This window comes from Piliocolobus tephrosceles, chromosome 10, assembly GCF_002776525.5.
Source record: "Piliocolobus tephrosceles isolate RC106 chromosome 10, ASM277652v3, whole genome shotgun sequence".
Lineage (NCBI taxonomy): Eukaryota > Metazoa > Chordata > Mammalia > Primates > Cercopithecidae > Piliocolobus > Piliocolobus tephrosceles.
This window is the reverse complement of record NC_045443.1, coordinates 2,993,692-3,016,992: the sequence shown is the minus strand read 5'-3', so window position 1 is coordinate 3,016,992 and position 23,301 is coordinate 2,993,692. Positions and strand designations below refer to the sequence as shown.

The window sequence follows — 23,301 nt, the reverse complement described above, 5'->3', positions numbered from 1 at the left end:
CAAGATTTTCCCCGGCCCTGTGTATCCTAACTTGAACACTTAACTAGTTATTCCTGATACTAGAATTTCCTATCCTTCCATTCAACTGAATGTAGCAGATATATTCTTTTCTTTCTTTTCTTTTTCTTTTTTAGATAGAGTCTTGCTTTGTTGCCCAGGCTGGAGTGCAGTGGTGCAATCTCAGCTCACTGCAACTGCCGCCTCCCGGATTCAGGCAATTCTCATGCCTTGGCCTCCCGAGTAGCTGGGATTATAGGCATGTGCCACCATGTCCGGCTAATTTTTGTATTTTTAGTAGAGATGGGGGTTCGCCATGTTGGCCAGGCTGGTCTTGAACTCCTGGCCTCAAGTGATTCACCCACCTCAGCCTCCCAAAGTGCTGGGATTCCAGGTGTGAGCCACCGCACCCAGCCTAGTAGATATATTCTTGACTCAATGGAAGGCGCCAGGCCTCCCCCTGCTGGCAGACCCTGGGGTTTGATGCAGTTCGGTGTTTCTAACTGATCCACCCAGTGCTGGTCAACCGTGAGCCCCTCCTGCAGGCATGGCCAGCGATGCCCTCTCTCAGCTCAGGGAATCAGGATCTCCCTCTGGGAACTTACTTGGCTTCAGGGTCATACTCGGCCCAGATTCTTTTAAACTCATCCAGGTGGTGGGGACCGAGGATGGACCAGTCTCTTGTCAGGTAGTCAAAGTTGTCCATGATGACAGCTACAAAGAGGTTGATGATCTGCGGGGAACAGTGCAATGAGGTGCTGGGAAAAGACCTTCCCACACACCTGCCTCTGGAACCCCCTTGCCAGCCGGGGCCCACGGATAGCAGAAGCCAACCTTTCTAAAGACCAGTAATCCATCCTACCAGCCGTAGAACCTGGGTCTCTCGAACATAAATTTGACACAGCTTCCCTGAGAGTTGTGTGTGATGAACCCACATCACAAGCTGGACAGCTTAACCCCTACTGAGGGAAGGCTGCACAGGACAGAGGGGACTTTATCCCCTTTTCCTCACTCCCCAGCAAGACGCCAAAAAAGTATAGTTCTTTCTAGGCCTCCACATGTCCCCTGTGTCCTCTGGGTCCATGTCACCATGACAAGAGCCAAGAATGGACAAGCAAGATGCTGGTGGAGCTCACTCTGGCCTGGGGCTTTCTGCCTTTCTCTCCATGTGGCTGGACACTCCTGCCAACTTAGTCTTCCCAAGCCAGCTCCTCTGATGGGGTTGCCCTGACCGTGAGCTGCAGAGACGGAGGGTTCAGGCTGCCCTGGAACTGGGCACTCATGGCTGCTGGCTGTTGAGTTCCCCCTTGGCTTACCAGGAAGGCACAGAGCATGTAGAAGCTGATGAAGTAGAAGACGGCAAAGCTGCTGCCACAGGGTGTTTCACCCTCCGTGCTGTTGCTGGGCTCGGACTCCGGGGCACACTTCTTGCCTGGCATGCAGGCCAGCATGATGTCCTGCCAGGCCTCCCCGGTGGCACACCTACAGGGCAGGGAGAGCCACAGCCATGCAGCCCATCCTACAGACGCCAAGGAGGGCCCTGTGCATCCCTCCCCGCCTGTCCCTTTCCTCCTTCCCCAGAGGGAATCAGTAAAATGAACTTGATGTTCATCATTCCCCGAATGCTCTGATATGTTCGCTAAATATGCAAACACATGGCATTATTTTGAAGATTTTAAATTTTATATACACAGTAACATATTGCACCACTTCCGAAAACTTGCTGTTTTTGCAATCCACATGATGTTTTTGAGAGTTAGCCTTTTGGATGTATTTTAGTTCCAGTTCATTCACCTTAACTGCTGTATAGGAGTATGCTCTATGAACTTACCATAAAAAAATCCACCGTCCTGTTAAGGAACATTTAGATTTTTCACTTTTTTCTTTTACTAGTACAAAAAACACTGCAATAAACATGCAGATTTATATCTTGGGTATCCACTTAGAAGTGGAATTGCCAGTTAAAGTACATGTGTTTTCATTTTTACTAGATATTCCTTGAACTCCAAGGGTTTGTCCAACTTAGACTCCTATTATCAGTGTAGGAGAAATGACACTACTGTACAAACTCATCTGTTCATTAATGAATTGTTTTAAATGATGCTCATATAATTTGTGTGAGATAATATGTCATTGCTGTTTTAATTTGGTTATAAAATGATTAGTGGGTTGAGAATTTAGATTTTATCTTCCATTAAATTGCATGTTCATGTTTTTGTTTGATTCAGGATGTCTTCTTGTTCATTTGTAGGGTGCTTAAGATGTTCTATGCTCTATTCTTTTTAAAAATTTTCAATAGTTTTTGGGGAACAGGTGGTTTTTGCTTGCACGGACAAATTCTTTAGTGGTGATTTCTGAGATTTTGGTGCACCCATCACCCAAGCAGTAGCCTTTTATCCCTGACCATCCTCCCGCCCTTCCCCAAGTCCCCAAAGTCCATGATATCATTTTGCAAATGGTGCTGCTATAAACGTGTGTGTGCATGTGTCCCTTCCATATAATGACTTCTTCTCCTTTGGGCAGATACCCAGGAGTGGGACTGCTGGAGGGAACGGTAGTTCTACTTTTACTTCTTTAAGGAATCTCCATCCTGTTTTCCACAGTGGTTGTATTCGTTTACATTCCCACCAGCAGGGTAAAGTGTTCCCTTTTCAGCACATCCATACCAACATCTATTATTTTTTATTTTTTAAATTACAGCCATTCTTGCAGGAGTAAGGTGGTGTCTCAGGGTGGTTTCATGTCTATTCTTAATCCTTTGTTAGTTATATGCATCAGAAATAGCTTCTTCCAATTTGTGGCTTATCTCTGGCATTATTCATGATGTATTTTGGTAAATCTAAGTTTTGTATTTCAATGAGGTCAAATTTACAGTTCTTCCTCTATGTTTTGTGCTTTTTGCATCTTGTTTAAAAAATCATTCTCTGTTTTAGGTCATAAAGACATTCTTTTCTATGTTCTTCTAAAGGTTCTAAAGTTTTGTTTTTCACAGTAACTTACTAACCTGAAATTTATTTTCATGTTTGATATGAGGTAGAAATATGCTTTTATTTTTCTCTGTATAGATAAGTTATTTTACTAATACTATTTATTGAATAGTACATCTTTACCTACTTAATTGAAATGTTTCTTCTGCCATAAGTTGTATTTCCATAGGTGTGTAGGTTGTGTTCTAGCCTTTCCATTCCACTCCTTAGGTTTATTTGTTTATCTTGGTGCAGAAGTACTGTGTTGTCTTCATAGTAAGTTGCCTTATGGTAAGTCCTGCCCTCTCACAGTGCAGGAGTCCTTCCAACCTGTTGTTCTTCAACATTTGTCTTGGCTGTTCAGTTTCCTTTTCTATTCCATAGACACAGTAGAGTCAGTTCCAGGCTCTATGAGTAATCCTGTTGGGAGTCTTATTAGAATTGCATTGGGATATCGATTAACTTGGGGAATCCTGACATCTTTATGATATTAAGTCTCCTGGCCAGAAATGTGGCATATCCTTCCGTTTATTTTGTTGTACATTTAAAATGGTTTAGTTTCAACATTGTATTTTAAAAGCTATATCCATTTGCTGCTGATATTAGAGGGAATACAATTGATTTCATATTATGGAATATTTGCTGAACTCTCCTATTAGTTTTAGCAATTTTCTGTAATTTTTCTTGTATATACACACAGGCAATCAATTTTTTTGGCATTTAATTTTGTTTCTTCCTCTCCAATTCTTATCCTTTGATTTATTTTTCTTGTCTTATTTTATTGGGTAAGAGTTATAAAATAATAATATTGAAAAAGTGACAGCATAACATCTTGTCTATTACATTTACTAATTAGTTATTGCCAGCACAGGAAAACAATTATTTTTCTTTGTTAATCTTTTAATCTTCCACTTTATTAATTCTATTGTCATAAAAGGTTTTCAGTTAATTTGCATAGATTTTCTACTTGAATTAGCCTGTCGTCTGCAAACAACGGCAGTTATGTGTACATATTTTCACATTTATAACCGCTTGCTTTTTTCTCTTTTTCTTATTGGCGTTAGCTTTATGTTCGTCTCATGGGATGAGTGAAGAGGTTTTCGGCAACTTTTTGTTCCTGGAAAGTTTATATAACATTGGAATGATCCACTCCTTGATAGTCTGGTAGACCTCACAGATAAAAATACTGAATCTTGGGCCTTTTCAAAGGCTAAATTTTTGACTACCTTTTCAATTTCTGTTGCAGTTGTTGTTTTTTAATTCTTAAGGTAATTTTATAATTCTTATTTTCTACATAAAAGCATCTGCTTCATTTAGGTTTTCAAATAGATTGGCACAAATTTGTTCATGATGTTCTCTCTTTTTTGAAGTCTGATATTATTTGTCTGCTACTCTTAGAAAAATCTTGTGTGTGTGTGTATGTGTGTGTGTATGTGTTTAGAGATGGGATATCACTTCGTCACCCAGGCTACAGTGCAGTGGAGCCATCTTAGCTCACTGTAACCTCAAACTCCTGGGCCCAAGTGATCCTCCCGCCACAGATTTTCAAGTAGCTGGGACTACAGGCGCATGGCACCATACCTGGCTAATATTTTTATTTCTGTTTTTAGAGATGGGGTTTTGCTATGTTGCCCAGGCTGGTCTCATACTCCTGGTCTTAATTGATCCTCCCACCTCAGCCTCCCAAATTGTTGGGATTACAGGTGTGAGCTGCCATGCCTGGTGAAAATCTTATTTTTGATAGACTCAGAAGCTCTCAGTGAACATGGCCTCCATGTCTTAGAAATCTGTTCCTGGCATTTTTCTTTGGTCTCCTTCATTCTCTTGGCCAAAAGTTCAGCAAATTGTTTAACCTCTTCCTTATATTTATTTATTTATTTGGAGACAGAGTCTCTGTCGCAGAGGCTGGAGTGCAGTGGCACAATCTCAGCTCACCACAACCTCCACCTCCCAGGTTCAAGCGATTCTCCTGCCTCAGCCTCCCAAGTAGCTGGGATTACAGGTGCCTGCCACTGCGCCTGGCTAATTTTTGAATTTTTAGTAGAGACAGGTTTAACCGTCTTGGCCAGGCTGGTCTCGAACTCCTGACCTCATGATCCACCTGCCTCAGCCTCCCCAAGTGCTGGGATTACAGGTGTGAGCCACCGCGCCCGGCCTTACTTATTTTTATTTTTATTTTAGTGTCCTGTTTCTTTAGAGCAATACGTCAGCATTTGTGTTGCAGGACATGTGGAGTAAGAAGATGCCGAGTCTTGGGTGCTTTGGTTCTAGGTTCCTGACATCCTTTGTTTAGGGACTTACTCGTTGGTGGACATCATCTTCACACAGAATGAAGTTATTAGACTGTGCCATCTCTTTTGGACCTCAGGTGAAAAGGCACAGTAGTATCAGTCAGTGTAGTCTTTCTCTCTCCCCTTTTTTTTTTTTTTTTTTTTTTTACAAAAACCAAATTAAGAAGTCAGATTGGCACTCACAATACAACCCTGAACAACCTGTGCTTTCCTTCTGCAGTTCCCCTTGGTCTGTAACAGAATGCCCCATATGCAGTAGCAGGTGGATGCAACCACGGGTCAGGACACACTGCTTCATAGGGAAACCTCGCTTGTCATTTGTACCATGGATCTGACCCTCATAAGCCTTCCATTCTTCACCCACAGTGGCACCGGTGACTTCTGAGGCCATATGCTTCTCATAGAAGGTATGGTTTGCATTCACTGTCCACTTCAATGAGTTTTTGGCAGCCACTGCTGGGAAGGAGACCTTCTGCTTCATCTTGAAGCAATTGATCACCTCTGAGGTGCCACAAAACAAAGGCATGAAATTCTCTTATTCTAAAAATCACTTCCGCATCTGTTATTATGTTGCTTTTTGCATTCCTGATGTTTTTGTTTTTTTTTAATTGGATTTGATGGTTTCTCTGTTTATTGGTCTTTTCAAAGGATCAGCTTTAGGGTTTATTGATAAAATCCATGATTTATTAATTTATGCTTTTATTTTTAATAATGCATTCCTTCATATTCTGGGATTATTTTACTATTCTTTTCCCCATCTTTTAGCTTACTTAATATACATCTTTTTAAATAAATAAGTACATTTTAGGCTCTGAATTTTTTTCTTTGGTGTTGATTGACGCATCTCATACATTTCAGATACGGTGCTCTGGCTCTCATTTCTAAGTACAGTCTTGTGTCACTTAACAATGGGGAGATGCACGGTTAGGCAATTCTGTTGTTGTGCAAACAGCATAGAGTGGATTCACACAAACCTAGATGCCATAGCTATTACACACCTCAGCTCTATGGCACAGCCTACTGCTCCTAGGCTTCAAGCCTATACAGCATATGACTGTACCGAATATTGCAGGCAACCGGAACACAATGGTAAGTATTCGTGTATCTAAACATACCTAAACACTGAAAAGGAGCAGTAAAATAGGAACAGTACAAAAGGAACAGTAAAAAAGACTTAAAGATGGTGCACCTGTAGAGGGCACATACCATGAATGGAGCTTGCAGGACTGAAAGTCGTTCTGGGTGGGGCAGTGAGTGACTGGTGAGTGAATGTGAAGGCCTAGGACGTGACCACACACTGCTGTACACCACTGGAGACTAGAAACACTATACACTTAGGCTACACACATTTATAAAAAGTACTTTTCCTTCTTCAGTAATAAATTAACTTCAGCTTAATGTAACATTTTTACTTTATAAACTTTAAAATTTTTTTACCTTTTGGACTCTTCTTGTAATAACGCAACTTAAAACACACATTGGCCGGGCGCGGTGGCTCAAGCCTGTAATCCCAGCACTTTGGGAGGCCGAGACGGGCCGATCACGAGGTCAGGAGATCGAGATCATCCTCGCTAACACGGTGAAACCCCGTGTCTACTAAAAAAATACAAAAAACTAGCCGGGCGAGGTGGCGGGCGCCTGTAGTCCCAGCTACTCGGGAGGCTGAGGCAGGAGAATGGCGTGAACCCGGGAGGCGGAGCTTGCAGTGAGCTGAGATCCGGCCACTGCACTCCAGCCTGGGCGACAGAGCGAGACTCCGTCTCAAAAAAAAAAAAAAAAAAAAAAAAAAAAAAACACACACACACACACACACATTGTACAGCTGTACAAAATATTTTTCTTTATATCCTGATTTTGTTTTTTTTTCTATTAACCTTTTTGTTGTTGTTGTTTTTTGTTAAAAGCTAAGACACAAACCCACACATTAGCCTAGGCCTACACAGGGTCAGGATTATCAGTATCACTGTCTTCCACCCCCACATCTTGTCCCATTGGAAGGTCTTCGGGGACAGTGACACGCATGGAGCTGTCATCTCCTGTGATAAAAATGCCTTCTTCTGGAATACCTCCTGCAGGACCTGCCTAAGCCTGTTTTATGGTTAACTTAAAAAAAATAAGTAGAAGCAGTACACTGCAAAATAATGATAAAAGTATAGTGCAGTAAATACATAAACTGGTGACACAGACCTTTATTCTCATTATCAAATATTATGTACTGTACATAATTGCATAAGCTATACTTATTTTTTTTTTTTTTTTGAGACGGAGTCTCGCTCTGTCACCCAGGCTGGAGTGCAGTGGTGTGATCTCAGCTCACTGCAAGCTCCGCCTCCCGGGTTCACGCCATTCTCCTGCCTCAGCCTCCAGAGCAGCTGGGACTACAGGCGCCTGCCACCACGCCTGGCTAATTTTTTTGTATTTTTCAGTAGAGATGGAGCTTCACCATGTTAGCCCGTCTTGATCTCCTGACCTCGTGATCCGCCCATCTCAGCCTCCCAAAGTGCTGGGATTACAGGCGTGAGCCACCGCGCCCGGCCAAGCTATACTTTCATATGACTGGCAGCACCACGAACACCTGAGTGAGGCACTGCACTGGGTGATGATGTATCACGTCACTGGGTGATAGGAATTTTTCAGCTCCATTGTAATTTCAGGCAGACTCTCACTGGCTGAAATGTCATCATGTGGCACATGACTGCAGATTGTAGTTTCAGCTTTGAGTCACTAAGAAGAGCGCCAAATTTTTAAGTAGATTTTGGAGAGGTTATTGTTTTTATGGCTAATTTCTAATTTTGCTATATCAAAGTAAGAGCAGTTTTAGAATTTGTTAAATTCTTTGTGACTTAAATCTTGGCTAATTGTTGTGAATGTCTCTGGGGTGTTTAAAAAGAATGGTTTTTTGGCCATTTATTGAGTATAAATCTATAAGATCAAGTCTGTTACTTGTATTACTTAGATATTCTTTACGCTTTTTTCTATTTTGGTCTATTTGATTTGTCATGCTCTACTACCTGTATTAAATCTTCCTGTGTGTGTGTGTGTGTGTGTGTGTGTGTGTTCTCCTTATACTTCTATCAATATGTAATTGATACATTTCCAAACTATATTGTTATGCTCATGTAGTTTTATGACCGTTACATGTTTTTGATGGATTATACCCTTTATCAATATAAAACCCCTCTCTGTCTTGTTTAATGCCTTTTACCTGGAATTCTATTTCTTCTGCTACTGCTATTATTACATCTACATTGTGAGCCTTACATGGTATTCATTTTTCCGTCCTTTTATTTTCATTTTCTTTAGGTCATTTTGTTTTACTATACCTGTTATAAACAGGCTAGAGCTAGATTTCTTAAAGCCAGCATCAGAGTATCTATCTTTTAATAGTGAACTTTAGCTCAATAAGTTTAGTAATTATCTTTGTTCTTATTCCTGCCATCTCCTTTTATTATTCTAATTTCCATGTTTTATTTATTTTTCTACTTTTGCTTTACCTTCCTTTTGCTGAATTGCTAAGTTTTCTTTGTCCATTTTTTCCTCTAGTGGTTTGGAATGTATACACTGCATTTCTATTTTTTTAGTGATTGACCTTTAAGTATTAACATATATATTTATACATACTTTTCCCTTAGTTATGTACAGAATTAAACAGTATCTATTCTTATCCGCAAACGAGAAGAATCTTAGCGTGGTTTCATGTTTCTAATTCTTCTACCACCTCACGTCCTACCTTGTTGAGATAACATAAAATATTACTTCCAAATTGTCATTAACGTTTTGTACATTTTCCCCTTAACACTTATGTAGATTTTACATAAACTTTATAATGTCCTTGTTCAAAACTCACAACTATAAACTTCATTACTTTTTACTCATATCATTACTCTGCTCATCCTATTTCTTTGATTCGTTTTTCATTCTGTGGAAGTACAGCCTGAGTAATTGCTTCGAGGAAGACTTATGTGGGGCAGTAAACTTTGTGGGTTCTTAAACACTTGGAAATGTATTTTGGTTGGCTACTTGAATGCTGATTAGACTGCATATACAGGGCCAGGTTCAAGAATACATTTTCCTCATAATTTTGAACATATTATTCCATTGTCTTCTATTACATATATACTTTCGTTAATGAAAAGTCTAATGCTAATGATGATCTTCAAAGTAATTCCCTTTTTCCCTTTTTGGCAACACTATTTATTAAAGAAGCTGTTCTTTTTCCATTCTGTGTTCTTGGCACCTTTGTCGAAAATCAATTGGCTGTAAATGGGTGGGTTCATTTCTCAGGTTTCTATCCTGAGCCATTGCTCTATGTGTCTGTTTTCATGCCAGTACCATGCTGTTTTGGTTACTATAGCTTTGTAACAGATTTTGATATCAGGCAGTGTGGTGCCTCCAGCTTTGTTCTTCTTGCTCAAGATTTCTTTGGCTATTCAGGGTCTTTTGTGGTTCCGTATGAATTTTAGGATTTTTTTTTTCCATTTCCATAAAAAATGACATTGGCATTTTGATAGGAATTGCATTGAATTTGTAGATTGCTTTGTGTAGTATTGTCATTTTAACAATAGTAATTATTCTAATTCATGAACACAAGATATCTTTCCATTTATTTGTGTCACACCTATTTCTTTTATCAATGTTTTTATAAGTTCTCAGTTTATAGATCATTAAATTTTTTCCTAAGTATTTTAGGTTTCTGTTGCTATTGTAAAAGGGACTGATTTCTTAATTTCTCTTTCAGACAGTTCATTGTTAGTGTAAGTAAATGCTACTCATTCTTGTGTGTTGATTTTGTGTCCTACAACTTTACTGAATTAGTTTATCAGTTGTAATAGATTGTGGTGATCTTTAGGATTTTCTATACATAAGATCACGTCATCAGCAAACAGAAAATTTCACTTGTTCCTTTCCTATTTGGATAACTTTTAAAAATTTGCCTAATTGCTCTGGCTAGGACTTCCAGTATTATCATGTTGAATAGAAGAGGTCAGAGTGGGCATCTTTGTCTTGTTCCTCGTCTTAAAGGAAAAGCTTTCAACTTTTCACCACTAAGCGTGATGTTAGCTGTGGCCTTGTCATATGTGGCTTTTATTGTGTTGCAGTACATTCCTTCTATGCCTAATTTGTTGAGAGTTTTTATCATGAAAGGATGTTGAATTTTGTCAAGTGCTTTTCTGCATCCATTGAGATGATCATGTGGGTCTTTTTTCCTTCATTCTGTTAATCTAGTGTATTACACTTACTGATGTGCATATATGTTGAACCATCCTTGCATCCCTGGAATGAAACCCACTGGATCATGATGTATCATCTTTTTCATGTACTGCCGGATTCAGTTTGCTAGTATTGTGTTGAGGATTAAATGAGGATGACGCCAGTGCATGTGGACATAAGCGCCCAGCACAGCAAATGGCACAGACAGGTGCTGGTATAGTGATAGATATCCGTACTTATTGGTCGAGAAAACTGAGGTTCAGAGAAGTTAGATGTCTCAATCAAGGTCGCAAAGCATGTTGGCAGGTTGGCTTTGGGCCTGCTCAGACTCCAAACCAGGCTGTTTTCAGCATATGACTTTTGTTCCCCTAATGGTTTTGGCTGGTTTCCAGCAGGTGTGCCAGTGCATAGTGTGTTTCTCTGTGGAAAGTCATCATAAATGACAATGGACCCACTGGCCTCCTTGTCAGGCAGACACCAAGCACACAACCTCTCCCTTCCTACTCCCTGGGAAACAGTTCTCTTTCATTCTACCACCAGGCCACAGTGTGGCACCATGCAGGTGTGTGTGTATCTGTGCACCTGTGTCCTCAGGGACCCACCTGAAGAGGAGCAGCACGGCCTGGGGGAAGGTCTGAAAGTTGTTGTTCCGGTTGATCTCTGTGGTATCATTCAGGGCAATTTTCCCAAACACCTAGGAGAGGGAAGGAAGAGGTGTTTAGTGATTTGTGGACAGAGAGGATCCTAATTTCCCACCATTGTTGAATGGTCTCTTCAGGGGTCTCAGGTGTCCCTGGAACTGGCCGCCACATGCTGAATAGTCTTCCCATGCACATTGGCAGGCACCTGCTGCCCCACCCAGCCCCTGAGCACAATCCCCTCACTGGACAAGCATGAGAATCCAAGAGCCCACAGCCTCAGGAAGGTCTCTACAGCCCGGTGGGAGCTGGGGCTGAGAGTGGTGGATGCTGGGACGGGGACCCTGCTTCTGACAGGACTCAGGATGCACTGTGTTATTTTCTTTGCTATTTCAGCTCTGCATGCCCAAGCACTCTTTCAAATTTAGTTCTTGCATTTTGGAGTGATGTGGAGTGAGTGATCTGGGGCTAGGGCAGGCTTCATTCATTCCTGAAATCCCTTTTTTTTCCTGCTCTTTTAAAGCTGTGCTTATCTTAGAAACGGCCACCTTTATCAGGCATCAAGGTAGCTCTTTTAGTCTCAAAAGGTTTTGGCACCTGAATCTTGGGTCTTTCTGCGATGAGTAAGTAGGGGACTTCCTGGAGAAGCGGCCAAGGAAACGCTCTGGGCCAGTGTGGGCGTCCTGCCAGGTTTGACCTTGGGATCTCAAGCTGGAGCCCGGAGATGGGAATGGAGAGCTCCAGCTTTGTGGTGAAAGGCGCAGTGGGCACCTGGGAGGGGAGGCCCCAGAAAACTGCTGCACGTTTGATGTGGTGAGCCTTGTGTTGATTTGGCCCTTCCTTGCTTCCTTCTTCTTTCCTCCCTCCCTCTCAGTCATTAGCTTCAAATGAATCTGGTTGGGGTAATTCTCAGGCCCATCAGACCTGGACACAAACAGGGGTGCTGGGCAGACACACCTTGCTGCTGTTTCTTGAGAAGGGGCCGTGTCTCTCCCGAGGCCCCTTGCATAACTCAGGAGTGTCTTTCCTCTACCAAGAGCAGAACCCAGGCCTCGGGGAGGGAAGCTCTCTAGGCTGTGTATTCTGTACCTGGCCATTCTCCTGTTACCTACAGGAGATCCATTTGGGGGAAGTTCCCATTCCTGTGGCTTTTTGGGCCTCAGAAAATGGAAGAGGAGGGAGAGGGACAGTCAGGAATGAAAGGGAGAAGGGAGGGAGGAAGGCGTGAGGGAATGTGGTGCTGGGAACCGGGAAGAGACAGAGCAGGAGAGGAGGAGAGCAAGAGGCCAGGGGACCCGTGATGGGAGCCTCCCTACCTGCATCCCGATCACCGCATAGATGAAGAACAGCATCACGATCAGGAGAGCCACATAGGGCAGGGCCTGGAAGGAAGTGCAGGAGACTCCCATGAGGCCGGAGTGCAGAGGCCAGCTGGGCCCCTTCCCAGGGAGTGCCGCATCCCTGTCTCTGCAGCCATCAGCTATTGCCCGGTTTGGGCTGGGGGACACTTCCAAGAGTCCCACAGGACTACAGGGAACCTGGGAGAAGGTCTGAGAAACCGGAACTGACTTCCCATTTCAGCTGGGTTTTCAAAGCAGAGGACTACGGGGAACCTGGGAGAAGGTCTGAGAAACCGGAACTGACTTCCCATTTCAGCTGGGTTCTCAAAGCAGGCCGCAGAGTAACCATATAGTGCGACACTACCTGGGCAAAACAATCAAGAATGAGCAAAACCTCCTCCGACTACACATGTGCGGTATGTTTGTACGAGGCGGGAGGAATCGTGGACAGCACCCAGCTGACTGTGGTTACCTGTGGAGGAGTGGGGTAGTGGCAAGTTACACCCTTCCTTTACACAGCTTCATTCTATCCCACTAGTTGTAGTGAGCGGGTATTACTATTGCAATGAAAACATTTAATAAGGAAAAATTTAAAAGAAAGATCATGGGTTCAAATCCTGTTTTTGCCACTTTCTATCTATGAGAGCTGGGGCACTTAACTTCTCTGAGCTTCAGTCTCCTCATCAGAAAAATGGAAGTAATAATAATGACCTCTCAGAGGTTTCGTGGTTTAAACGATTTAAGGCTTATAAAGTGCTTAGTGCATGCCTTGCACAGGGTTGGGTTCCATACATTCTATTCGCTTAATGCATGATCTGCCTGGCAACTAGGACAACTACATTTCCAGAGCCCCCGCCATTTCTAGGGAGAGGCCATGGGCCCCGGGATGGGAGGCCCGGCCCGTGTTCCCAGGCGCTGCTTCAGCCGCCACGGGTCACTAGAGAGTGCAGCCAGAGCAGGTGCCGGCTGCCTGGCCCGAACGCCTGCGCCACCGTCAGGCCCTCGCAGTCACCCAGTCTGTGTCTCTTCCCAGGCCCGGGAGATGTCGGGGGGCAGGGCGAGTATGGCCACTCAGAGCCATGGGTTCCGCGTACACCCAAGTGCAGAGTCAGCGGCAGTCCTGCTTCTGCTGGGGTCTACCTTTCCGAATCCCCGGAGCCTGGGCCGACCCGGGCTGGGAGCGCAGGAGCCCCAGCTCACCATTAGGCGGGGGTCAGCCGTGGCGGCTCAGAGGAGGCCTGGCCATTGGGAGCTCCCTCCAGAGCCTTGGATGGTCAGTCCCTGGCAGGAGGCTGCCGGGGGCAGAGCGGGGACGGGCGTCTTTCCTCTGGCTACAGCTATAGCCATGGACACACTAGACCAGGCCCAGGCACGCCCTGTCCCCAGGCGGGGACTGGCCGGGGTGGGGCACACAAAGGCCATTTTCCCGACAGATTCTGGTCTGGGGAAGGCTGAGAGCGGCCCCTCCATGGGGGGAGAGAAGCCTGCCTTCCGCCAGCCCAGGGAAGCATGAACCGCCTTCACTGGTTCTGCATTCATCTGGGGGAAGTCAAGTGGCCCAGCAGCTTTGCTTCTCGTACTTCAGACCTACAAAGGCTCCTCCGAACTGGCAGGGGCTGATTGTCATTCTGTTTTAACGGGAAAACAGTGGCTGAAAAAAGAAATGCATCACGTGGCCAGGCAGTCCTGGGCCCATTCGAAAGGCCTCTCTAGCCAAGCGGAGGACACCAGGGTCCTGCGACTCTGGCCGAGGACACATCAGGTGCTGTCAGCAGATGCTGCTGAAATGCCTGCAAGGAGGAGGGCGATGGCCAGATTCTGAAACTGCTGAATTCGAAGGGCAAGAGCGGTCATCAGGTTGTCCAGACCCGTGTTTTTCAGGTTTGTTCCTTACCACAAAACCCCTTGGTCCAGTAAATTCTTGTGGAGAAAGACATAAATGATGGTTAAAAGTAAGGCAGACCCTTTCCGCCTCCCCTTAGCTCCCATCCCTCCTTTACCACCTGGCCTTCTGGGGCTCAGAGCCTGCCTTAGAAACCACAGGCTTCGTCTAAGCCTCTCAGTGCAGGAACAGGGAGCCAGGTAGAGCGGCCGAGTTCTGCCACACAGAGGAAGGAGCAGGGCCCCAGAGTGGAGGGCTCCTCCCTGTGCCAGCTGTGTTCTGGGCCAGGCGGCAGCCCTGGGATCCCCAGGCCGCAGGACATGAGGGGCGGCTACCTGGAAGGACTTGATGAAGGTCCACAGCAGCGTCCGGATGCCCTCCCCGCGGCTCAGCAGCTTCACCAGGCGCATGACCCGGAATAGGCGGAAGAAGGTGATGGAGATGCGCGAGTTTTCCTCTGCGTTCTGGAACCCGTCGGCAACAGGAGGTGCAGTTAGCACAGCAAGAGGGGGGGTGAGAACAGAAGGGCCCCTCCGAGAAATACAGACCTCAGTGGCAGTGGCAGAAGGCAGGCCAGGGTTTGCTGCACTAGACTTCCCCCTCAGATGGGAGGGCAGCCGCCCACTGTAATGAGTGGACAGCTCAGCCCCATGGTCTCTGCAGAGCTAGACTGTGCCCAGGCCGCTGGGCTGTGGTCCTGTGTTTTTACTCTCCCCACTTCCCCTTCATTCCTAGTTCTTAATGCCCTGGGTGGAGGAACGGACAACTCCATCAGGAACTACCATAAGCTTTGGAATCTTGTAGGCCCAGAGCCGGTTGCCCTGGGAGCCCCTGCCTCTGCACTGCTGAGGAAGCAGCCCTAGCCTCTCTCCCGTTGGTCTGGGCAGAGTCCTGCATCCTAAGTGGAGCCCAGCACTCTTTGAGGACATGGGTTGGTGGATGGCCTCTCTCCCAGCTGTGGGTATGTGTGCATTTGAGGCCCCCCGAAGGGACCTCATGCCCCAGGGGCTTGGGTCTCCAGCACTTCCCTTGTATCACCTCCTTCTACTTTCCACAGCCCCTGTCCCAAAGGGAGGGATTGGGGTGCTACTCAGTGCTGGAGAGGGTCAGGTTTGCAGGCCTTGCTCTGAAGCCGTTTCCCTCCTACTCCCCTCTGCCCTGGGGCCTCTGGGAGGCCTCAACCCTCCAGGCTGTACAAGACCCTGGAAGGGAGAGGGGCAGCATAAGGGAGGGGAGGCCTCTCTTGCAAGTGATGCTCCTGCAGATGGTCTCCCTCAGGGGCCCTGGGGAAGGGGAAAGGGAGGCCAAGGGGAGGAAGGGCGGAGTGCAGGCCAAGGTGAGTGGAGGTGCTTGGGCTGCTGCTGTTGGACCTGGGGGAACCTGGGGGCTTGGGCACATGCCTGGCCAGGACTCAGGACAGGCTGCCCTGCCATCCTCTGCCTCCAAACCTGAGAACATGAGCTGACTCCCCACCTGTTCCTCCTTCTGCCCACACCGGCCTGGTGAGCAGGAACCTAGGAGGGAGCCACTGCCAAATCCGGAGCTAGTGCAGCTCACCCAGCCCTGCGGGCACCGGGAGAGAATGGACCCTCGAGGCTTCCTGCTACTGTCCCCGTCCACACCTCCCTGAGGTGGGAGGTCTCAGGTTGTTACTGGGGCCACCTGGGCCCTCCCCACTCCTTGCTTTACCTTTGCCTTTTATCTTGAATTGTTTCTAGGTCAGACTCTCCCTGGCAATATCCAGCACTAAAGCCCTTCTAACTGCACTGCCTGCTCTGGCCCACCCTGATGTGACATCAGAGGCCGCTTCCCTCACTATGCAGCACAGGAGATTATGAGGGAGGCAGGGAGACCCGGAGGCAGCCACCACTCTGCACAGAAGCAAGCTAGAGACCTCTCCTGCTTTCCAGACCTTCCAGACAGGAGAAGAGGAAAAATATTTCTTATATTTCAAAATCAGAGCTGCCTCAGTTCCTCCTAAGGCTCCCATTCCCCTCAAGGCAGGGGACAGACTGGTGGGTCTCGGGACCTGCTGCACGGGTACCTGAGGGGCTGGGTCGAGAGCTGCAGGCAGCAGCCCTGTCCTGCCCTGGGCTCTGCCCTGCCTGTGTGTTCTGAAGCCTTTGATGCCCTTAATCTCTGTATTTCTATCACCTGTGTATCTACTTGAAATTCTATTTTCACTCCTTAAAAGGAGGTTGTGTTCCCCCAGAGGAGTATGCAGAGGAGGCTTAGGATTTTATAACTCAGCTTCCACCATGTTCGAGAAAGGAGAAAAAAAAAAGAAAGAACAAGCTTAAGTGGAGAACTTCAGCTCCAAGTGTCAAGAGTTTGAGAAGCTGGTGCCACAGGGGCATCTAGATCTGCTCAGTTAAAAAAACAAAGCAAACAAACAAAAAAAGAAAACACCAAACACCAGGCTTGCAGTGTGAATTCCATTCCCCTGTTCAGAAGCCTCCCCTGTGGCTGCAGTTTCCTAATGCTGCTCGAGAAGGGGAACAAACACACTGCCATTTTGCTCTAATAATTTGCTCTAATAAACCAAATGACAATGCAAAAAAGAGGCAGATCCAGACGGCTGGTCCAGGAAGCAGCGTTCCCAGGAAGCGGGGTAGAGTACCCCGGGCTCAGCCTTTCCTGTGGCAGCCTTGCAGCCAGGCAGGGCCAGGCTGCACTGGGGAACCCATCAACCCACCCAAGCTTGCCTCGGCCTGTGGACTTTGCGGCTTGGTCAGTCAACCCCACTGCTCCTTCTAAAAACTCATACTTGGCCCTTTTTGAAATGCGTAACGGCAGCCTTTTGGAGGAGCCTGGGCCAAGGAGGCTTCAAAGTCACACTGAATGGCGTCTCTTTTATCACGTTTGCCAAAGCGAATCAGAGACTCCTACCGCAGGAGTGATCCAATCAACGGAGTTCGTTTTTCTGCTTCCAGCTTGCTGCAGAACAGTGGCTGTGGCCTACTTTTAATGGACTTCAGGAATTTAGAAAAATGCAAGGGGTAGCAAGGTTGGAGTGCCTGGAAATTCAATCACGCTCTCAGTAACAAATCCCAGCTTAAACCTTCTATAGTGGACTTCCACCTGAAGCACAGGGAAGCTAGAAGCTGCAGACACTGATGAATAGGAATCATCGTCCGCCCTTCCATTCCCTGGCTAGAGCACCTCTTTCTTCCCTCCTTACCCTGGAGCCCCTACCATGGCTCTCATAGGCACCCTCTGCAAATTTCTCACATCAGATTAAGGTCAGAGGCTTTGGCCAGTGGAGTCCTCAGGGCGTTTAACAGGAAACGGCCCTCAGGTCCCATTCTCTCCCAGTGGCTTGTTAGATAGTCAAGATCACAGTGAATTACCACCCCAAGGAAAGCTCAGGGGTAAAACACCACCACTGCACAAACAGCATCTTCACAGCTCACACAAGAAGGGAACAGGCAGGCAAGGCACACGGCAGACACGGTGGCCACATGCAGTGAGAGCCAGGCAGGGCTCCCAGGGACTCTGGAGTTCGGGGTGGGGAGAGTAGGGATGTTAGAGGGGGACACGGAAGCCGGGAGCATGGTCGGGAGGGTTGGTCTTACCATAGAGGGAGAGCATTGGGTATGTTCAGCTGGCTTTAAAGAAAGGCAGATAGAGATAAGCTGTAATGAGTCTCCCAGGAAGATGCCCGGTATTCTAGGTCTTGGCTAACACAGGAGCAACACAGTGGCAGAAGAGGGCAAAAGGAAACAAGTGAAAGAAACGTGAAAGCGTAGGCCTGGCAGGTCCTGGGGCATCCCCGAGACTGTGGGGTTTGTGTTGCTGGGTCTCATGTCAAACAAGGACCCACAGGCATTCCCCTACCTAAGACCTTTAAAACTCACACTTGTAATATTATTACATAAGCAGATGAGGTCTTTGGGATTTTGTGGATGGAGGTTTGTAATTGTTTTGTTTTGTTTTGTTTTGTTTTAGAGACAGGGTCTCAGCTCTGTTGCCCAGGCTGGAGTGCAGTGGCATCATCACAGCTCACTGCAGCCTTGAACTCCTGGGCTCAAATGATCCTCCCACATCAGCCTCCCTGGTAGTTAGGACTATGGCACGTACCACCATGCCCAGCTAATTTAATTTTTTTTTTTTTTTTGGTAGAGATAGGGTCTCACTATACTGCCCAGGCTGGTCTCAAACTTGTGGCCTGGCCTCAAGCGATCCTCCTGCCTTGGCCTCCCAAACTGCTGGGATTACCAGCGTAAGCCACTGTGCCAAGCCTGTTTTAATTTTATTAGCCATTGTTAACCTTTGAGGACTTGGGCTTTATGCACTTTAGCTTACCCCAGGCAGGGCCAGTTGAAGGACAGAGGCCTTGCTAACCCCAGGGCCTATCCTTGCCCACATATATTTAAGCAAAGCAGCCCAAAGCCTCTCAGGTTTAGGGGAGAATGACTGCAAGTCAGCACCGAGGAGGGCCTCCGGAGGTGGCCTCAACTCACTCCATAATGGGGCTCGTTCTCAAAGCCCAGACTCAGGCAGGAGATGGCCTTGCTTAGCAGTTAGTCTATAGATGCGGCAAGCCCGGCCATTGGCATGAAATAATGAGTGTTGAATTGTTTTCTAAACTTGAAAGCCCTGCACACAGTTTAGGATACGAACACCCCAGGAAGCTGTTCTCACAGGTTTGACTGCTGAACTCATTTGGGGGTAGAAGCTGAGGAAACTGGCCTCTGGTGAGTATCCCAGGGCCAGCCCTCTCCCCGAGTTCTGGAGCCTGGCTCTGGGAAGATGCCCTTACTTTTTGGGCTCCAGCCCAGAGGGCTCAGCCCCAACCAATCTTGACCATCTGAGCTGCTAACTCTTTCTAGAAAATCAGGACTTGGCTTTTACCCTCCACTTTCAGATGGTTGCTCTTGTATTTCTGTTTTTAAGGTACAAACAGGGAAAAAAATGTGTAATGGAATTTTTGAAGGATGGAAATGTGCACAACTAGACATTTGCCTGCAGCCTGGAAATATTTCTTGGGTAACAGATTTCTCAGCAAATTTTTCTTTTTTCATAGCTAGTTGGTAGGATGTCCTTTTAGGGGATGGTGAAGATATAGGGTGAGGTGAGGGAAGAGAAAGAAAGGGACGCTTCTCTAGGCTTTTACAGAACACTCTAGATCTGGCTCTCTAGATCTCAGCTTCTGCTTCATGAAGATTCCACCTGCCAGGTCAATCCTTGTGACTGCAGGGTGTGGGGTCCCTAGGATTTGGCTAGCAGGCTGAGCTTGAACACAAAGACAAACATAGGTAGATACACACACACACACACACACACACGCACACACACACACAGTCACTCTCTTTCTCTCTCATGCAGGCATGCACAGAAGAAATTTCTTGGCAAAGCAACTAAACCCCTTTTCCTCTGGTGTGTGATAGTCCCAGGATGGTCAGGTCTGGCTACCCTCTGGCATCGTTCTGCCCCACTCCTGGCCCGGTGCTTGGGCTCTTTTGCTCATGGACAAGGAGTTCTATGTTTCTCAGGCTTCACTGGGGCAGGGAGGGAGGCCCAGAGGGAGGTAACCTACACCACGTTAACTCCAGAGTGTTGGGCAGAGTTCCCAGGAAGCTTGAGCCATTTGCTGGACTCTTGGATTCATCCTGCAAACCATCACAGCTGCTCATCACTTCTAAGAACCCTGGGCAAATGCTTGAAGGTCTTCTGGGTCAATCCCAGCCTGAACAGGACCAAAATGGAGATAATTCTGACAACACACCCAGGTATTTGGCTTACCTGGCCTAACTGAACCAACCTCTAGGCATCCAAAAAAAAAAAAAAAAAAAAGAAAACCGGTTTTATTTTACTTCTTAAACATTTAGAATCCTTCATTTGGGATTTTTACATTTTTAAACATTTGTCTTAACTGTCTTTTCTCTTGTTGCATTTTATAGTTCCCATTTAAGACCTCATCTATTTAAGTCATATTTCACTTCAAGACTTGACTTTAGGTCTGTTCTGATAATCTTGATAGTATTTTGTATTTTAATAACATGGATTGATTTAACATTTCCTATGGCATGTCTCTATAATAGCAGACAAGAAAAAGTCAGGAACAGCTATGAGGACAGTAGAAAGAGGAGGAACGAAGGCTCTCTGAGATCTCTATGTGGCATTCTCCCGCCGCGGTAATGACAACTCTCCAAAGAGACCAACTTTGGAAGAATCTAGAGACTCAAGGATTCACTTTTTCTTGAGCCTTAAGCCATACCGTTCACAGGGCATTTTTGACTAGCTGGGACAGTGTTGCTTCTAGCACCACACAAACTTGTTTTCACGCAAGGAGCTACGTTTACAAGGCCCGTGCTCTCAAAAACGAATAACCATTCACGATGACATCAGAGAGCACGCCCGAGTGATTTCTACGTGGTTAACAATAGGAAGCAGCCTGAGACACAGCCCCTGCCCCCAAGGCCCCCAAGGTCTACTGATACCCTAGACGTTTCCTACACGATCCCAAGTCATCGTTGGTCTTTGGTACCCTTTCCCCTTGGCAAGTGAATCCCCTTCTGAGACGGAAGGAGAGATTGGACTTGCTGGAGTTGGACATCTGTGGTATCTGAGGATCAGCACTTTGAGCTCAGAGACACGTTTCTGTGGTTTACCACTCTCTTTAAATACCAAGGACAGCGCCTTGAGAAAGGACAAAGCATCAGTTCTACCTTTGCATGTGAATTCAGAATTTGTTGGTAGCCATCAATACTTGGGCCATTCATCTCTGACCCCTTCCCAGATTTGCTGCTGGGGCCTTTGAGTTCGTTTGTAGTTTCTCCATCTGTGGTCTTTCTGGGGGAAGAAAGGGGCCGTAGGATTCCCTGGAGACATACGCCCCTGAGCCTGGAGACTGCATTCTCCTTTTACAGCAGCCATCAGAGCTGCTTACATAACCTGAACATTCCGGCTGATTTTTAATACGGCACTGTCTCCACTAATGGTAGGCGTGGAGAAATTTCTGAGCAGCCAATTCTTTCATCCTTGTTTTCTAATGATCTGGTAATTTTCAACGATTGCATGATATCGGGGTAATTAACTTAATTTTTTCACGTAACTGATATAAATGAAATGAGGTTATTACTCCGTATCTGAGGCAGAGGTCCGGCGTTTTCAGAGACAGCGAGCTCTGGTTAGTGGTTCCAGATAACAGGCTCAGGGCAAATAGAAAGGAAAGCCGATTTCCTTCCTTCAGTATGCTTATGCAGATTGCCTTGGTTTGGCAGAACTGGCACTGAGGAGAGGAGCGCGGCAGGGCAGCTAATGAGAGGAGGTCTCTGGAAAGTTGTCTTTCTGAATTAAGCTCAGAGTCAAATGAGAAGTAACACCTCCGTGAATGAAGTCTTTGTTTCTGGAAGGCAGTCACCGTGCACTTATTTTCATTGGAGTGCCAGGTCTAGGCCACCTTTACGATGCTGAGGGGTGATACTCAGGGAATGCCAGAGGCCAGCAGAGACAGGGTCCTCCCAGGTGGAGGATTTTCCCACCAGGATGGTGTGGATGGCTGCGGGATGTGTTTCCTGGTTGCCACATTACACGGTCCCTCTGGAGACTTAAAAGGTAGTTGAAAAATAGCTCTTCACCATACGAAAACCAGTTTTTAAATAATTATCATTTTTTGAAAGCACAGCCAAGCGTAAGGATTATAGAAATTCAGGGGCCGAGCAGTAGATCTCTAGGCTGGAATACCCAGCCCAGTTGTCCTCCACAATGGTCAGGCGGCCAGAGAGCACTGTGCAGGGGGCATAAGCCATGGCTGCATTCTCCTTGGCAGGCTGATTTTGAAAGATGCAGATGACCTCTGATCTCCTCCAGGGAAGGCTGGCTCTTGGCCCTACGGAAAAGGACTGCCCAATTCCAACGGCTGCCATTGAAATAACGCTATGACCTCAGTGTCACTGAGATTCCACGCACCTCTGAAATAGATGTCAAAAGTAATGTCATGGGATTGTGAGTCTCTAAATCGTGGTCCTGCTACAGAACCCTTGCTGTATTTGTTTAAATGTCTTGTCCAGAACTTAGGGAGGTGGATCTGATATAAATTTTATTCCAAGCCACGTGAAGGTCTCGATCCAACTGGTACCTCCTCCCCATGCCCCACTTCTCTGCTTGTACTACCTCCAATCTCAATTTGATCTGCAAGACACAACAGCTGGTTCTGCTGGGGGGTGTCATGGTGTGGAGGAAGACCAAGGGGTGGGCCTTTGAGAGAGAGACCTTGGAGTTAATCTAGGTTGGGAGGAGGTGGGTCAGGCTGGTGCACAGAGAGAGCTGGGAATGGCAGGGGTCAGGGGCTGCTAGAGACATCTGACGCCAACGTCATGGTCAGGAGCCAGCAGGTGTAGGTTAAGGGTGTGTATGTGGGTCCTCACGATCCTTTTATCTCTCCTTCCCATCAGGAGAAACACATTATCTCAGGAGGAGTCAGGAGGTGCTGACTCTTGGAGCCACTGGGGATGGCAGCAGGGCAAGGCATTTTAAGGAGGCCAAAGTAAAGCATGTTTTAAACTGCAAGACTTCTAAAGTTGAATGAACAGGTACTTGCTAAGAGAGGCAAAGGTTAAACTCACGTCAGCTGGGATAGACAGGAGCTGAGGGTAGAGGCCAGTGGCTTTCAGACAGAAGAGCAAATGAATGAGATACGTGTCGTTGGGAGCAATTTTCAGCAGAATTCCCGTTTTGGTTTGGTGTGAATGGAGAAACGGAAGTGATGGGGGAGGAGCACTGAGCAGAGGAAGACAAAGGGCAGGGAACGCACCAGGATAAAGCTAACGATGGACGGGGACCAAGGAAAGAACTCTGTCCTGGGCCACCTCCCCAAGGTCGGAAACCCACGGGCTTTTGTGTTTCTCCAAAGTGGAATTCCAGCTAGAAGGAGAGGGCCTTTCTTGCCTTTCTTGTGTGTTTGGAGTTACAGACACTGAGTTGAAATGCCCCTTACGAACTTCCCTCAAGGGGCCTTTGGCCCCAAGGGGA

At 46.5% G+C, this 23,301-nt stretch overlaps 1 protein-coding gene across 1 annotated transcript in view; it reads right to left on the bottom strand.

Moving 5' to 3' along the window:
* Positions 1-23,301, bottom strand: part of CACNA1C (calcium voltage-gated channel subunit alpha1 C) — a 640,117-nt gene that overhangs the window by 29,888 nt on the left and 586,928 nt on the right. Inside the window, exons 33-38 of the mRNA XM_026447798.1 lie at positions 17,901-17,933; positions 14,661-14,789; positions 12,420-12,485; positions 11,068-11,159; positions 1,314-1,479; positions 603-730 (exon numbers count right to left, since the gene is read on the bottom strand). Of these exons, the coding sequence (XP_026303583.1) occupies positions 603-730; positions 1,314-1,479; positions 11,068-11,159; positions 12,420-12,485; positions 14,661-14,789; positions 17,901-17,933 (614 nt within the window). The remainder of the gene's footprint in view (positions 1-602; positions 731-1,313; positions 1,480-11,067; positions 11,160-12,419; positions 12,486-14,660; positions 14,790-17,900; positions 17,934-23,301) is intronic.